The sequence below is a fragment of the Gambusia affinis genome, linkage group LG14 (genome assembly GCF_019740435.1).
Source record: "Gambusia affinis linkage group LG14, SWU_Gaff_1.0, whole genome shotgun sequence".
NCBI lineage: Eukaryota > Metazoa > Chordata > Actinopteri > Cyprinodontiformes > Poeciliidae > Gambusia > Gambusia affinis.
Window position 1 is genome coordinate 4084002 of NC_057881.1, and position 18144 is coordinate 4102145.

Genomic DNA, 18144 nt, shown 5'->3' on the forward strand with positions numbered 1-18144 from the left:
GTTGGTGGAGTGTTCTGAAATTTTACTCAAGTAAGAAGAGTAGTAATATTTAATAATATTACTAAAGTAAAAGTAAAAAGTGCAGTTGTGTAACTGCACTTCTTCTTCAGTTTCTCGCTATATACAAAATAAAGTAATACAAATTCTGACAACCATTAAATAAACCTATGCTGTTAACCCCAAGTAGGTTAAGAAATACAGAAAAAAATATTGCAATAATGACTGAAAAATACACCATTTTGCATATCTGCGACACCAAACTAAAATTTTTAACTTGCACTTTAATTTATGTTTGTTGTCTTTACCCCAAATAACAAGCAAATGTTATAGTAAGTAATACAATGAAAATGTCCAATTGTTTTTTCCTCCTTTATTTATTTAAATACAATTATTAAAAAGATCAAAGTTGATGCCAAGTAGACCTGTGTCTAAGGTGTTCCCTCATTAATCTCCGTCATCCTGTCGCGCCGGAAAAGGCAGAGCATCGGGAAAAAAGGAGGCGTTTCCATCTAAACAACACTGCACAATCAGCTGCAAATTTATGCAGAGCAGTGAAATCTGTGCTGCTGCTCCTGCTACTGCTGTTGTCCTGCAAAAGAAGAGCAAGGGGAAAAAAGAGGCAGCACCACCGGGCACAGCGCATACCAACCGTCCGGGAGTCCGCTGAGTCCGCTGCGGGGAGCCGGAGCAGGAGCGAGGAACCCGGAGCAGTGACGGTAAGGACGGACCGAGCTGCCCCGTTAACGAGCCAGACAGCAGCGGCGGCTAGCGGGATACTAGCAGGAGTAGCCTCCAGCGGATCTGGTATCAACTGGTCTGAAGCATGGAGGGCAGCTAGCAAGCGTTAGCTCTGTGTTTGCTTCCCAGCTGATTGCTGCAGCTAAAGGAGGCTTTATGGGGTTGTGGAGGCTGCAGACAGAGCTGGCTGCTGGGACTGAATGGTGTGCGGAAGGAATATTTAGAGGATGTGGAAGAGTGATTACGATCATGCAATAAGAAAATAGGTTGGGGACACCTGATTTAAATGGGTCCTACAGAACACCCAGCTCACCTGCAAGGTGATGCATGGTTAAAAGAAAAAGAAAAAAAAAAAAGAGATAAAATGCATGTTTTTAAATCAGGTTTAGTCAAAATTTGAAAGCTTTGTGTTTGTAGGTCAGTGCATCAGTGTAGCTTATGTTTTGAAACTGCAAAATTCAACACAGCAACAGCATTGCAACTGTAAGTTGGTATAATTTTTTACATCTGCTACTGAGATGCTGAGAGGCACCAAACAGATTTTCACCTGCTGATATTATTTGTTCATCTTTTAGGTCTGAACTCCCAGATTTTTTAAGATTCAGCTTTTCACTCCAAGAACTACAGTACATATAAACTCATTAGTGTAAACTTTGTATTCTTTACCATTTAAATGTTGTTAAACATTGGCCATATCAAAAAGAAGAGCAGTGAAGACTCCTTTGGGAGGTAATCCAACAAAAAATTAAGAGATTACAAAACTCATTATATCTGGTTTGCTTTATAAATCAACAAGTTGTGTTAGTTTACAGCTTTGATGCATTTAATGCACAGAAAAAACAACAGATTTTCAGAATTTGAACTTTTGGTCACTGATAAGGGCTGATCAATGAAAAATTGGCTGATTTTGTTAATTGATTAGTGGATTTCTCAGAAATTGAACCTATAAAAATCATCCTTGCAAGAACGGATTGAAATAAGATATTTGTTTCCGGTCAGAAATTCCTGTTTTGCATTCCAATAATATGTTTAATCTGCTGGATGGAGTCTCATTGCAGTAGTTTCGCCCACCGGACACAGATGACAGTACCCAGAGGTCAAAGGTCACTGAGAGAGTTGAAGCATCATGATGACAAATGAACAGAAAATCAGTGAGAAAATATTAACCAATCACAACTGACAAAATCATTGCAGTATTTTACATTATTTTGCCATTGTTTGATTTTTTTAATATCCCCTAAAAATTAACAGCACATTAAAAGACTTATCAATCAATTATTTCTGCAAAACCAGAATGATATGTTTTTGTTAACAGAGCACAGTCAGTAATATTTAATAGCCGACAGTATGATGACACAGAGGGATGATATTTGTTCTGAGGTGAGACAGGGTTTTAGTCTTATAGTGAGGAAATTCAGTTTTATTTTGTTTTTCTTCTTCTGTATTTTACTAAAGGTTGTCCAGTAGTATCCTGTGCTCATCTGCAGCCATGGAGGCGGATGGAGAGCAGAAGCAGCAGGGAGCCTCGACCAATGGGAGTGCAGCGTCTGGGGCAAGCTCCCGCCCCTCGCCAATGAATTCCATGTCTGCGTATGAAAGGCAGGCGGTTCAGGTAGGTCTCAGTTTGTGTGAGTAATACGCCATCGGCTTGTAGCAATTTAAGGCCACAAAGTCGACTTCAAAGAGGTAATGTTGCCACAATCATTTAGAAACAGTCTGATGTGGAAGGTTAGTCACGAAGCCAAACTAAAGAACTGAATTCAAATTAAGGTTCTGTTTGTTTATAGAGTTTAGCACCTTCCTGTATTATGGCTTTAGGTTTTATATTTAATGGTGAAAGATTTTTGCCTTTTGATTGTCAGAATTGTGAATGAGGCAGTTGGATCCGTTTTACAAAGGCAGGGAACAACCACTTCTGTTGCCATGAAAAAGAGCAGACATTTTTCCTCTTGGAGTGTTTCATGTCCCACGATTTTTTATGCATGTAAAGTTTCACCTATGTGACCAAGGTAGGATGATCAGGCTCACTTTGGACAAAAACAACTCTGCATGCCTGAATTTTAAAATACATTATCTTGACTCCAGAAACCTGTTAGATAATGTAATAAACCTAAAATAACTCAAAGTAACAGGTTTTTTGTTGTTGTTTTGTTGGTGGCAAAAGATACTTTTTTTTCATTGTTAATATGCAGATTAAATAAGTACAGAATCTGATTTTTTGGTGTTTTTCCAAATCCACATATGTAGGGGGAAAAAAGAAAGACAAGTATGAACTTTTTATGTATTTCCAGACTTTATCCTGTTTTAATTTTTTATTGTCTTACTTATTTTTTTTAACCATTTTTATTTCTTTAAAAATTTCCCATTCTTGCTTTTTTCTGTTTTTCCGTCTGCCATTCCTTCCTTTCTTCTTTACATCTTTTTTCTTTCTCCTTTCTTGACATATTTCTTGTCTTACTTTCCTGTTTCTTCCTCCTGTCTTTCTTTTCTTCCTTTTATCTTCCTTTCTGACCTGATTTCATAATGTGTTTTGCTGCCTTTTTGTTAAGAGCCTTTTAAAGAACTTTTATATTCATGATTATAAAATTAGCCATAATTTTACAGAAAAGTGAGTCTGGAAAAGTATGAAATGTGAAATTGAAACTGTGGAGGAACTCTGGTTATTTAACTATTAAAAGAGGACTATGAATGTTCTTTGAAAAAGAAAAAAAGGTAATTGTATGCATTTGTTTTCCCAAATAGCGAATTTGGGTAGTAATCTTTCTAATTTATGTCTTACACTGATAATTAGTGAGAGACTGGGGTAGGAAAGGAAAGAGGGTGAGACTTGGAGGAGGCTGGATGTTATTTTCTCAGGCCTTTGTCACCCTCCACCGCCATCTGTCTTTGTCACCCTGCACATACTAATCCAAGCCACTGCGCTCGCATTCATCCTCTCAACTTATTACTGTATGAGGCTCAGCTCATACATCAGGCAGCTGGCAGGAAGCTGCAGCAGCATCTCTCCCACCTGTTCTTGTTGATTTCACTTTGTAGTTTTCTTCTCTCATCTAACCTCTTTCTTCCTTTCCTTGTATAGCCTCATTTTAGATTAGTTTCCTTTTAACAGACCTCCACCTAAATCACTTCAGTTACTTCTTGTCTTTTCTCCGTTATATCTGCTGCTCTCTGTTCTCTCCCTGAAAGGGCTTGTCATAATTCTCAATTTTAATATTTTTGTCATTACCTCTAGGCCCTGCAGGCATTGCAGAGACAGCCTAATGCAGCTCAGTACTTTCAGCAATTGATGCTGCAGCAACAAATCAACAGTGCCCAGTTGCAGAATTTGGCTGCTGTGCAACAAGTCAAGGTAAATATGATGAAGCTCATTACAAAATCCACTCTGTTTATGGCAAAGACTTGTTTTAAATTGATCAAATAATGCATGTCTAAAGAATGGATTGCAAAATAAGCCAGACCACAGTAATAAAATCCAGTGACAGAAGTTTAAAATGCAGGCAGTGTCCTGGACAGCTGTTGTGTTATATTGGCAGACATATGACCAGAAACGCTGAGCCACGTCCGCCGTCAACCACACGACAGCCTCTGTAACCACGTTTGTTTGGATTCAGGTGAAGCCTCAAACATTTCCTCTTCTTCTGTATTTTTTCTCTTTGTCTCGTCTCTTACAGGCAACTCTGGCTGCCAGTCGTCAGTCAAGTCCGTCCAGCAGCTCTTCTCAGACCACCAGCACTACAGTAGTATGCTTTGTTTTTGTTGCTAGCTTAAAGCAAAAAAAAAAAAAGGAATAATATCAAGAAACCTTTTAATGACAAAGCCTTAGTTTTATGGACATTAATTAGCTAAAGATATACTGATCTCAGCTTTTTTGGGCCGATTCCAAGTCCATTTTTTTTTTTTTTTTTTTTGACTGTTTGTAAAAGTCTTTGATATTTCTCTGAAAACTGAACTAGGTTAGAATTTTCTCTTCAAAAAGAGCTGTGAACTTATTTGATAAAACTATTTTATGAAAAAACATAAAAACCTCACAGTAGGTTATGAGTAGATGATAAAACTTCCAGTCATCCGTTGTCAAAGCAGGTGTAACTGGACGCAAGCTTGATTAAAAATGTCTCCACTTTCTTCTTAGTTGAAAAAAAGTCACATGCAAAACAACCAAAGCTGCATTCAAATAAATTGAAGCAAGGGCGAAATAAATGAGGTAAATAAAAAACATTAATCCGGAAAACTCCTATGAATGTCACCATGACTCTCACAGGCTCCCATAAGAATAAAGCAGGTGTTCATGAGGTCTACCAAAAACTGAGCGGAATAGTGGTTTACAGATATCCAGATTTCTGATATTTATTTATGTCCGTCTTGTTTCTTAAATAAGTTTAAGCAAGGCGTGGAATAATTTAAAAACCTAGATTTCTAGTCTGATTCAACAGCTTAATCTATTGAATTTAAGTGGAAAATCCAGAGTACAATTTCTGATTAGATAATAACCCCCAGCACAGATAAATTAAGTGTAATTTATCCCACTTTGATTATTAATTCCTCTAGCTAGATTACATTTAAAATAAACTGTCCTAAATCAGATCCAGTTCAGTTCTTAATTCAGTCAAGCTCATGCGGCTTGATTCTAGCCAGAGCCATTAAGCACTCTCTAAACAGAGAATGCACTTTAAGAAAATTCATTAGGAAAAGAAAGAGTTCTACACATTAAGGTCTCACACTGTTGCTCTTCAGGCCAGTGTAACATCTGGAGCAGGTTCCACAACCAGCAGCCGTCCTTTAGGTGCCTCAGCGACGTCCACCATCAGTCAGTCCGTGCTGCTCAGCGGCGCAACAGGCGGTCAGGGACAAATGTACCTGAGGGTGAGTCTCCCTCACACAGCCGTATTCTCTGATCATATCAGTGTCAGCCATGACTTGCCATTTGTCCTGCAGGTCAACCGCTCCCTGAGACCGCCCATGTCCCCCCAGCTCATATTCATGCCTGGCAGCACAACGACCGCTGCTGTGGCGACCGTCGCCCAGCAGTCTCAGAGTCAACAGCAACAGGAAGTCACTCTAGCCTCCTCCTCCTCCAGCAGCCAGTCGGATAATGACCAGGTTTGCAGACTATCTGAGCCGATTATTTTAAGTTGCGTTTTTGTCAGGCTGTGTGGCAGAAGTGCTAATGTCAGTGAAACATTTCTTGTGTCTCTTTAGGCGCAGAACCTTGCCATCAGAGGTGTGTCGAGTCCCAAAGGTGTGGGTGTTAAAACCGAAGCCCCAGACAGGACTGATTCAGGTGGGGAGAAGAAAATGGTTTTGACTCACCTCATTTACTAGTTTTCCCTTGTGATTATTTTACAGCAGATCCTTTTACAGTAATTAAAAAATGTAGGACTTCTGTCTAGAGTTGACAGGTTTGATTTAGAAAGGTTTTCATTTTGATGTCCATTATAATTGTTTCATATTTTGTCTTATTTGTCTCTGCAAAGTGATTTATTTAGTTATTTAGTTCCATGTTAACAATGAAAATAACCTTCGTTTAACTATTTGAACTAACTTGTATTTTCTAGCTGTGGAAAAAGTTAAAACACCCTATCCATCACAGCTAGTCTTCTCACCTGGTGGAAATAAGTTCAGTAAGAGGCGTTTTTACCAGCCTCTAACATCGGTCTGAGGAAAAACTGCCTCATTCCTCCCTTTCAGCTGTGATATATTAGAGATATTTCTTGCATGTACAGCCCATCTACATTATCTGAAAAGGCTAAAGTTCTGGGCTTTATTGTGTCCAGGGCCTTTTATTTCAACCAGTCCTTAGTGGAATTACTGCTGTATTTATGATCTTAGTCATGTGGCAGGGTCTAATTTGGTTTCAGCTTTTATTTTGACTGATGGTTTTATTTTTTCCTTCCAGCCTCCTCTAATAGACTGTAGCTGTTCTGTTTGATTGTGACCCGTATTTATATATTTTTTCTTTGTTCAGCTTCCTACTCGCTGGTCCAGCCGTCCCACCCATCAACCCCCCAGTCCCCAACTAAACCCAACCCACAGCCACCTCACATCAAGATCCCTACCTACCCCCAGCCTACGAACCTTAAAGCACACCCCGTCTCTTCGTCCGGTGCCTCCTCCTCTTCCTCATCCTCCACCTCCTCCATCCCTCTCTCCCAGCTCCTGCTTCATGGAACTCGAACACTAACAACAGGGACCACAGGGACCACAGCGGCACACGCACTGGTCCTGACATCCAATGCCACATCACAGGCCCATGGCTACCCAGTTGGCACGGCGACCATCAAACCTGCAGTCAACGCTCAGACTCTGGTAGTGCAACCTTTGCAGAAAACGTCACTCGGCACGGAGAAATCGGGGCACTCTAACGGGCCCATTCCCATCCAACCGAAGACTTTTCAGGGTCTCCGCGTTCCCCTTCAGCTTCCCTCCAGAAACCCCCCTCCCATCTTGCCTGCCCCCCCACCTGCTAGCAGTTCCAACCATTCGTCCCAGCCTCCTCACATCCCGGTCCAAATCGTGGGGGCGAGGCAGAGCACGCTGGGGGGAACCCAGGCTCTCGCTCTGGCCCGTGGCAGCTGCAGCCAGGAAGGAGCGGCTGTGCTCAGCAGCTCGTCCAGCCTGCTCACCATGGTGGCCTCCATCGCCTCTAGGGAAGGTGGGGTTATGGGCAGAGGGGTGGGGCTAAAGACTCTCCTGACTCCCCAGGAGTCAGCTCCACCAGCCCAGGCTCCTCAAGTTCATCCCCAGACCAATCAAAGCTCTGCACAGAATCAGAATGGACCTGCATCTCAGAGCTCCGCCTCCTCTCAGTCACCAAGCATTACAGCTCCTCCATCGCAGTCTCGCTCCACGCACTCCCTCCCACAGGTGACTGAAGAGCAGAGAAGAGCTGGGGTAACAACCAATGGAGACTCATCAGGCGGCCAGACTCCACAGGTCAGATGATTACTGTCTGTTGCCAGTTATATCAGAATTAAGATACCTGACAGATGATGGTGCTCAACACCATGCTATGACCTATACAATGTTTACAGCTGTTATAGTTCATCCCCCATCTCTTCAAAATGACATATTGTACATTATGTTTCTTAGACATTACTCTTTGCCTCTTTTGTTTGTAGTATGTTGCTACTTAGTAGTTTGCATCTTGCATCGTTCCGGTTCATGAAGTCTTTTTCAGATTGTGGTGCCTTTTTTGTTTCCAGTTGAATTGATTCCTCACAGTTTAAAAAATCTGAAATCTGTTCCCAGCTTCATCTTTTCACTCTGCTTGTTTTGTTTTAAGGGAAAGCAGGTGAATGCCTCCCTAAAAAGAAAATCAGACTCTGGTTCAGCAAATGATGAAGGCGGTCCGTCTCCTCCACGACTCCAGCCAGTCAGAGAACACACCTCTGCAGCCCCAGGCAACCCTATCAGTGCAGGTAACTTCACAGTAAACAAGGAGAGCATGACATTTTTTATTGCTAAGACAATAAAACTTATTATCAACTAGGCTGTTGTAGCACACTGGTTGCATGACGTTGTGTGATGCTACTGGGTCAAATATTCTGACCTATTTAAGCCCAAAATTATTAATGCTCCTGTCAGATTTATGTCTCACTGTAGTTTTTTCATTCTGTTGACAAGTTTCCTCAATTTGCATCTTATAGAGGATCTCAAAACCTCACAAACTTAGACCAAATCACCAACAGTAAATTATCCATAAAATAACAAAATACCAGTGGAAATATGCAATAAACTGGTTAGCAATTACAAGAAGGGTTTTAAGGCTTTTTTAGTACCAGTAAAGATTTTTCCACTGATTTAGAAGACTAATTACTAAATATCTTTAGACTTGCCATTTCTTTAATTAAAATAAAAACAGCTAAATATTTCTTTTAATTTATACACTTTTTACTTTCCTTACTGTCTTGAGAAATTTCCTATCTCTAACAGACTTCTTGATTAAGTGAAATAAATTTTTTTAATCAAAATTTTATTTTAAATCTACAAGAAGGATGTAGTTATCGTTGCTCTCAAATGGCAAATAAGTATTTCAAACAGCAAAAGTTACAATTCCAACCATATTCGGATTTCCGGGTTGCAAACAGTAACAAAGTAAATCACAATTTGTTCGGTGACTGTTTTTCTTTTTTTTGCTATAATGATAAATATTAGTCCACACCTCATTCACAAAGACATGCTTCTTTACATCATCTTGAACAGGTAATAGAAAAATCTTTATTCTTTTTCTACCTCTGCAGGTTCTGCTTCTCCTCCTCCTGTCTCCTCCTCTCCCACCCCGATCCTGTCTGTGTCTCGGGGGGCTTGCAGTCAGGTGGAGCGGGTGTCCCCACCTCAGGCTGTAGTTAAGCCACAAGTTCTCACTCACCTAATCGAAGGCTTCGTTATCCAGGAGGGAGCAGAACCGTTCCCAGTGTGTACAATACATTTTTTGATTCATTAATTCCTTCCCATGAACGCAGCCCTGTGTTATTATCGATTTTTAATTTTCTTCTTCACCAATAGATTTGTGGTCCAGCAAAGGACTCGGCTGGAGAGGATCTAACAGATGATAGTCCAGACACTAACCAATCAGAAACGGTCACTACGGCAACAGGTATCACCTGAGCTGACTTGAAATCACTACTTCCTTATAACAGCATTCAATTTGTGTATTCCTCAAGAAAGTAGATCCTTAACTTGGCTGAGAGGCGTCTGAATTTAGCCTGTTGAAAGACTGAATTTGAAACCTCAGAAAGGTAAAGCAGAGCAACTTTACTCAGCTCAGCAGATGTTTCAACATGTAGTTGAAAATAATTTCCCTTTGCAACTTAGAGCTTCCCCTTAATTTTTTCTTTTTCAAATATCACTGATGATTGCATAGTTACTTTGAAAAAGTAACTTTAATCGGATTACTGATTAATCCTTGAAAAAGTAACTTGGATTACTGATTATTTGATTTGGAAAGTAAGTAAGTTACATTAAAGGTAACTGTTTTAGTTACTTCCAGCAGCTGCTAACAACAACGCTCTGCCACCTGTGAAAATTACATTGATCTTTGCCGATACTTAATTGCAAGTTATTTTATAATGGTAACATCAACAAAGTGTCTCTACTCATATGGTTGAACTGAATGGGAAATTGTTTAATGGTACAAAAAACTTTAGTAATTTGTTTGTTCCAGTATTGTCTGGAAAACTATAAATATTAACAGTAACATCACTGCCCATGACCTCAGCGTTATTAGCATCACACTCTGAGCAGCTGAGCTAACCTACCGTACATAATGAGTTTTCATCGATTTTAAGAAAAATTTACATGATCTTGACAAAAGTGGACATATTCTAATGTTTTTCAAAATCAATATCCTTAACGGTTTAATTTAAAACCTTCTACTATTTGGAAGTGTTGATTTTTTGAAAGTCTTTGTTTCAATTGGCCAGTATGGGGATTGAACCTATACTGAAGATATCCAACTCAGTCGTTTTTACTCAGCATCATTGCCCAGACTGATTGTTGTTGTTATCATGACTTTGGGGTGCTTACCTTATTTTTCGGACTATAAGCCGCTACTTTTCCCCGCACGCTTTGAATCATGTGGCTTATAACCCTTGCATATTCTATGTAGTTTCTTTTGCTGGTGGGACATTTTTGTCCCAATGCTAACCAGCTGTCAACAAACCCTTACTAGCTTGCTGCTTTTGTGTTTACAACCAGAGTCACCAGAAATGAAGCTGATAATTGGCCTGTTCTGCTCTCAGACTTTTAGTCTGTCTTACATTGTTCAACAGTTTGGACCCTGTTTGACTTTGTGACTTTGTTATAACAGCACAGCTTTAATTACAGCTTCCAAACTGGGAATTTCCACTTCTGAGTTTAATTGTAAGAAAGCTGAGAATGAAAATAAATAAAAAATCTCAGCAAAGTATAACCCTTCTCTCAACCCTGTGATTATGTACATTAGGAACAAAACCTTGAAAGAATTAGTCTCTTTAATCCATATTGTGACATATTTATGAAAGTTTGGTAGCTATATTAAGTAACTTCTGTCTTCTCTTTTGAAACCTCAGTGCTGAAGTGTGAGTACTGCAAAAACTTTGCTCCTGCCAGCCAGTTCAGAGGCACCAAAAGGTTCTGCTCCATGTCTTGCGCCAAGAGGTACTTTACATGCATGGAACATATGACACAATATATACAGTAGATATAAGATGATACACATCATCTTATAAAATCACTTCATTCCAAGCTGCTGTAGCCACTCATAGTTCATGGTTCTCTGAATCCTTTCAGCTGTTTTTCCCATTGATATATCAATGTCTGTAGAATTTAAGCAAATCTAATTTAAATTGCTGCAAATAAATCAATTTTTATTTTATTCACACATTCCATTTTAAAAGTCTTTATCCCCTTGAACTTTTGCACTCAAGTTACAACCACAAACATTAATGTGTTCTGTTGAGGTTTTATCCTATTGACCAGGGCAACTCAATTGCATGTTAAGATGGGTCAGATTTTCTAATATAGGAATTGGCCAGACTTTGCCTTTGGCCTGTCAATAGCAGATAAAGCACATTCAAAACACAGCACCACACACTCATTGCAAATTATACAATGCAGCTGGGCATTTGGATGTGAAGGCAAAATAATATTTGTCACTTTAACACTTTTGGGTCCCAGTCTTCATAAAGAGATGTTGTTTGAATCAAACTAATTACTCTTAAAGACACAAGCAATGGACTGCGTTGAGGGTTTATGATGGCACTGAATTTTGTGGCATCATAAACCCATTACGTTCATGCTCCTTACTATTGTAGGAATTTTACTTACTATTGTACGAACTTTCATTTTTATAACATATTTTAAAATTAGCAAAATTTATGGATTTTTCTTTTGTTTTTCTAGCAAAACCACAATCTGGGCCATTTTGAAACTTGTTCTGAGCCTCATGTGGGCCGCAAGCAATCAAAAATCTTGGCAAACTCAAGAATCTATTTTCAGATCTAAATATAGTCCTCTGAGGTTTGTCAGTGAACATTATTACAGAACAAACATCATAAAGACCAAGGGACACAGAGAAACAAAAGTGACAAGGAGGAACCTCTTGTTCATTAAAGACAAGGGGAATCTGGTTTGCAGTCTGGCAGCAGGCCATGCAGGTAACACGATAAATACATTCTGGTCTGGTGATGCCAAAATGAAACATTTTGGCCTACTATCAAAATACTCTGCTGAAACTGGCACCTCAACACGCTATACCTACCCAGAAACGTGGTGGCAGCATCAAGAATGATGAACTTGATAGCAGAGGATATAATGATTGGTTGAGCTAAATACATGTTCATTCTGATAAAAAAAAGAAAGCCTGTTGGAGGCTGCAATGGAGTTGAGGCCAAGATGTAGATTTAATTTTTTAGCAGGATAAAAAACCTGCACATGCAACCAGAGCTACAATAGGCTGGTTTAGAGTGAGAATATTCATGTTTTAGATTGGCCTAGTCAATCTCCAGCCCTAGATCCTTTCAATAATCTGAGGCAAGACTTCAAGCCTCATTTTGATGCGTGCTGTCCATTAGATCTAACTCATTACTCCATAGAAAATGACCAAAAAAGTTCTACAAGTTACTGACTAAGACAAACACATACTACATTTTTCAGAATTTTATTTAAAAACATTGTTGAAAACCATGTATGTAACTTCCCTTTCAACGGACATATTAGGCACTTGTTTGTGTTGCTGTATCACATAAAAGCCTGGTAAAAAATCTGCAAAAATGTAAGTTAAAAAATGTGGAAAAATTCAAGGGGTGTACATTTTTTAGCAACACGCCTTACATAACATCATAATCAGCATGAATCCATGGAGGACTTTGATTGTCCTGTGAATTATCATGTGGCTTCAGCTGTATGTTCAGAGCATGTGTGTTTTCTGTGCTTCTTAAATTTGTTTTTTATGTTTAAATATTGCTACAGCCAAACTTCACTCATGTTGCAATTCCTATCTTGCTTGGAAATGTTTGTCTTCTGGATTTTCTATTAAACTGGCATCATTTTGTGATTTTTATATTGTATTTATTACATTATGTTTCACAATATAAACAATGCACATTTTGCATTGTTTGGAACAGTATTTTGTCTGCATATGAGTTTGAAATTATTTTGCTTCTGCTTTGCATTTGTCTCCTTGCCCGATGCGTGTTTATAACTTCTATACCACGCATGGTCCAAAGAGACAAAAACTGTGTGTTGCTCGTCCCGGCTTCAGTACCGTATATGTCACTCTTTGTCTACGATACAGTATGTATTGGTTCCCCAGGTACAACGTCAGCTTCAGGCAGAACTTTGGGATGCGACACAGTCACAGCCAGCGTCAGGATCATGACTCTTTGGACCAGGACCAGGACCAGGGCCAGGGTCACTTCTCTAACTCGGATGAGGAAGGAGGGATTGCAAGGCGGAGGGTTCCTCGTAGGACTAGCTCAGAAATAGCCAGTGCAAAGATTGCAGGAAGACCAGTACCTGCAAAGGTGAGACAAAAGTTCTGTCTAAAACCTTATTAAATAATTAAAAATAGGTATTGTTAGTTCTTTCTGTGCAAAATGCAATAACAAATGGTTTTAAGGGTAAATTTAATCAAAGTGGTTTCTGTGGTTTCATTTAGAGAAATGAACCATCAAACTCAATTTGGCACCATCTGACTCATAACACTGGAAGAACTTAGGGTTTGAGTTGGTTGAGGTTTGGTGCCATCTAGTGGCCACAACAAAACCACCAAATTGCAATTCTTGTAATCCTTTACTTTTATTGACATTAGATCTTCTTTAAAGTGTATTATAGATATCTCTTTTCTTAAATTGTGCCACCTTAATCTCTATTTGTGCAACATTTTCTGGTAGATAGGCTGCTTAGAACTGGTTAGAATGGTTTTATAGCTTTACTGCTATTTGCTCCAGATTGTGATTGGTGATCTGCTGTTGTGGACTTGTTACATACAGTTACAGGACAAAGAAAGTTTAAATAATAAAGCAGTCAAAAAGTGAGGTGAATGTATGCAAATTCTGATTAGATCTGTGAGCAAGATGCTGTTATTCAAATGTTTTAGGATAATCATTACAGGTGTGACAACCTCTATAAAAGCAGCAGCTTTGTTAGTTTGCTGCTGTAGAATGTGCAGGTTTGTGTTGAGGCTATGCCAGGATGGGAAGGCATCAGCAGTGATAATTAATTGTTGCTGTGTTTTCCTCTGCAGCAGGGATCAGCGACCTTTTCCATTCAACAAAATAAGACTGCTTTCTAAAGTTGTACCATACAAAATGTTTTAGTACGAAAGCTAACAAAGTTAAACCAAAATGTATTTCTATTTTCAGATTTTACAACAAAATTATCCCTCTGTTACAGGAGGGATTATTTTAGAATGAAGGGAACTTTTTGTATAAATATGAAAAATGAAGAAAGATAAGCAGCACAGTCTGAAGTTAGATACTTTTATAAGCCTTCGCTAGGTATTAAAAGTGAATTTTGCATAAGAATAAATGGAAAAACAAACACAAAACATTTCTTTCTTTATTCATAGTAAAAGAAATGCCACAGTGAAGTTGCAGTTTTCAGTTATTCACTGATTGGTGCCAGAAAGGATTAATTTGTGAAAATTACTACTTAAGATTTTGCTACCAGCTGTGTTTAAAGTTGATAAATGATTGCAGCATACTTGATATTACATGCAGAACTTTTCCAGCTTCAGCTTCATTTAAAAAAAAAAAATAACTACAGTTTTTGAATCTGTATGTTTTTGTATTCTTTAGATCACATTAAAAAATTTTGAGTATAAGATTCTGATATGTTAAACACTGACATTGAAATAGTTTGCTGTTTTTAAATTCATTAGAATAAAAAAGAATCAGGGTTATTTTAGGTCAAATTTGGCTCTGTAATAAAGCATGAGGCTTTCAAACATGTTTACACCAAACATTTTTAGCTGAATGTGGCACCGATTGTTGTCGGATCTCATTTAAGATTTTGTTCTGTAATTCTACAGTTTCTACATTATGAACTGTCCAGTAACCCTCACCGCCCGCCTCTTCCACCCACAGTGCCGCTCAGAGTCCAGCCATTCAGACGAGGAGTCCAGTGGACAGGAGGATGAAGAAGACGCCATGTCTCTGTCACCTGCTTCTTCGGCTTCCTGCCATCAGCCGCCTCCGCCAGCTGCAAACGAGACCTCAGCACCCAACTGCCTGCCTACTAGCCCCGCCCAGTGGACAGTGGAGGAAGTGTCGCAGTTCATTTCTTCGCTACAAGGTTGGAAGATCCAACTTCGGTCCTCCACCTTTTTGCTTTCTCTTTACTCATCCACTTCACTTAAATTGAATCAACTTTGTTATTTGAGTTAATAGATACATACTTTTAAAATTTATATCAGTTGCTTCTAAATTTGGAGTTAGCTCATTAACTAACTCACCAGGATGGTAATTGTCATGATGTGAGGGAATAAACGAGAGGTAGTTGTCAGTGGAAAACTGTACTTTTTAAATTAGGTACAGCATAAGCTGGTTCTTATTCAAACTCATTTTTATGTATAGTTTTCCAGTGCTCCCCCAGAGGTCATGAAACCAAAGTACTGTGACTCCAGATACACAATAGAAACTAACCTCACAACAGTAATTAAGCTGTTTGCGTTTTTGTGTTTGTGTTTCTACAGTTTGAATGAGTTCTGTTAAATCACTGTTTTCCATCTTTTCTTCCTACTTTGCTTGTGTTGCTGTTGCTCTCAGGCTGCGAGGAGCTCGCTTCCCAGTTCTTGTCACAGGAAATTGACGGACAGGCTTTGCTCCTGCTGAAGGAGGAGCATCTCATGTCCACCATGAACATCAAATTGGGCCCAGCCCTGAAGATCTGTGCTCACATCAACAATCTGAGGGATTAACGGTCGAGATCCTGGACCAGGATCAGACATGGAGCTGTTGAAAGGGGGAATGGAGGACCTCCAGGTGAATGTAAACGAGGTTCATTAAGATTTCAAAACAGACTCTCCACTTGAACTGAGTGCTTCAGAATTGAAGCTTGTTGTCGGATTTCTCTCATATTTGCAAAGATTGAAAGGAATTTCTGCTTGGTAATTTATCTAAAAACTGTGTTGGATGAAGATTTTTGGTGAAGGTAATGATTGCTGCCCAAAATCGCTCCATGCAACACATAAATGAAGATATTATTTTCTTATTGTTTTGCACTTCAAAAACAAATGGCTGAAACATTTTTTTTCCAACATGTAGGAAAATAACTCCTCTTTTTGAAAGGTGGGGCTGTCATATTTCATGTATTTGTGAAATTGAGTTTTTCTAGATCATGTTGATTTATTTGTCAAATTAAAAATGGTTGCAGAGACAGCTATTGTTAATTTGGAAGGAAGCTCTGAACTCTAAAATAGCTCCTTGTGGGTTTTTGTGTGGAAAAATGTTTATTTGGAACAATGTCTTTTGAGGAAAAATTATCAAGCTGAAAAGTGTTTATATACTGAGCTGTTACTCAGTAGGAATAACCATCATCATGTATAAATGCTGGCCTTTTTTTAATTGGTTCCCTCTAGATAACAGGGTACAGAGAGAGAACAGGGTACGAAATGCTGACATGCCAGACAAGACTCCAAATGAAACCCAAAATGCTCACAGTCCTGGGAGTATATGACATGTAGAGAAGACTTGAACATCCCAGTGGTTTATTTTACATTTCTATTTAAATAAAAATATTTTTAATCTTAGAATTTCAACACCTTAAAGTGATTTTTTTTTTTTCCTTTTTGACAAACTTAGGTTTTGGTTTAGAGTTACTAGCTGACATAACACACTAATTCAAAAGGGTCATTTCTATTATTATTTGTTGCATCTGGACCCTGTGGACCTGTGCGTTGTTAACACAGAGTCTTGTTAAACAGAACAATGAAACTTCTCATAGAACAGACGTTTCAACTTTACAAACTCTACTTTTGCAGAAGGATGAACCAGTACAGATTTACCAAAACAAAGTGTTAAAAATGTCAGAGTTGATTTAACTTGCCAAAAATTAAAAAATATATATATATGAATGATTGTTCTTTGCCACAACTCTAGATCAGAAACCAACCTTAGCATAATCTTGATACATGATTTTTTTTTTTTTTTTAAATACAGAAAATAAAACCCAACTTGTTATTTTTTTAAAACTCAAAAGTCCAGGAAAATTCCTAAGATTTGAGTTTGGAAAAGCATTGAAGTCTGAAATGAAAAACGTGCAAAAAAAGCTGAATTTTTCACTTCGTCTCATTAAGCTTTATTTAGAGAGACCTACTGTTTTTTGATCATTATTATTTAAACTGTGTAAACAGAAGCTCGTAGGAAATTCTGTCTGAAATGTGAAATAAAAGTGAGCAGCAAACAATGCTAAATGCCAGCTAGTAAGTTATCTTTAAGCTGAGTTGTTGTGAACCATCTTGAGGAAATGGGAAATGTGGACCTACATTTGTCACGGACTAGCAAACCATTACATCAGACTGAATGACTGTGTGAATAAGAAAACCTTAAGCTATACTGTAGTAAGTGTAAAAAATTGCCTTTATATTTAATTGCACATTTGTTTGCTCGACTTTTTAGTTTGAGCCTTTTTTTATGTCTAAGTTTTCTCATGTTCTATTGTGGCCTTTCTTACTAGTCTCTACACTAGATTTAGACGGGATTTTTCATATCATTCCTTCTTTTCTACAAACACCCTTAATTTTTAAAAGCTTCTTTTTTCAAGCAATGACATCCATTGCTTTTTCCCAAAGCGTGACTGAAATAGTAGCTACCTTCATCAAGGAAACTTCTTTGTCTTCCTCATACCTTTGTCATATATTGTGTACTTACCACCAATATTTACCTTTGTAGCTAGCTATTTTTGGCTTCATTGTGACTGGTTGTGGCTGCTTTCTTTCAAGAAGGGATAATCCTTGATGTGTGTTTTTTCAGTTTTCCCAGGATTCTGAAGTATTTAAATTTGCAGGTCCTTCCACGTGTAAAGTTGGATTAAAAGGACTCATTGAATGTGTTGTGAGCCTGTTAGTTCCTGTGTAATGTTTTTATTAGGTAGATCCATGCAGATTTGTTCATTTGATCTACATTTGCCCAAACAAGCAGCACCTTTCATCCCTAAATTACTAAAGATTCTGCAAATCTTTCATTTGCAATAATCAGAAAAACTGCAAAATCTTGAAGGAGTGTGTTTGACGAGGAATGGTTGATACTATAATGCAAATAAATAATCAACAAACTGTTGTAGAACTTTGTTTCTGGAGTCTTAATTTCTATCCAGACAGTTGTTTTATAATATAGCTCCACCTCTCCATCCACTGGCTTAGAGTTCATAATTCCATATTGGACTGCACTCTGATCTTCCAGCAACCTGACCAGATCTAAACCCTACATC

General features: G+C 38.5%; 1 protein-coding gene across 2 annotated transcripts; it reads left to right on the forward strand.

Annotated features, from left to right (window-relative positions):
- Positions 1 to 463: 463 nt before the first annotated feature.
- Positions 464 to 17999, forward strand: LOC122843457 (polyhomeotic-like protein 1). 2 transcript variants are annotated; one of them, XM_044138217.1, is made up of 15 exons: positions 464 to 716; positions 2194 to 2350; positions 3971 to 4087; positions 4410 to 4478; positions 5470 to 5598; positions 5671 to 5835; positions 5935 to 6016; positions 6701 to 7668; positions 8018 to 8153; positions 8976 to 9148; positions 9241 to 9331; positions 10785 to 10872; positions 13010 to 13238; positions 14802 to 15009; positions 15483 to 17999. In XM_044138217.1, the coding sequence occupies exons 2-15, from the start codon at positions 2228 to 2230 to the stop codon at positions 15632 to 15634; spliced, it is 2730 nt and encodes a 909-aa protein (XP_043994152.1). In that variant the 5' UTR covers positions 464 to 716; positions 2194 to 2227; the 3' UTR covers positions 15635 to 17999. The 2 variants fall into 2 exon arrangements, with proteins under 2 accessions (XP_043994152.1, XP_043994153.1); XM_044138218.1 differs by having other exon boundaries at positions 465 to 716; positions 13028 to 13238.
- Positions 18000 to 18144: the final 145 nt, after the last annotated feature.

What these genes read in the sequence shown, in the direction of transcription:
- LOC122843457 (XM_044138217.1), top strand. Translation starts at nt 2,228, where the DNA reads ATGGAGGCGGATGGAGAGCAGAAGCAGCAGGGAGCCTCGACCAATGGG. An exon ending in AGACCACCAGCACTACAGTA is followed by an intron (nt 4,479 to 5,469) that starts GTATGCTTTGTT and finishes GTTGCTCTTCAG; the next exon opens with GCCAGTGTAACATCTGGAGC. An exon ending in GCCAGTCGGATAATGACCAG is followed by an intron (nt 5,836 to 5,934) that starts GTTTGCAGACTA and finishes GTGTCTCTTTAG; the next exon opens with GCGCAGAACCTTGCCATCAG.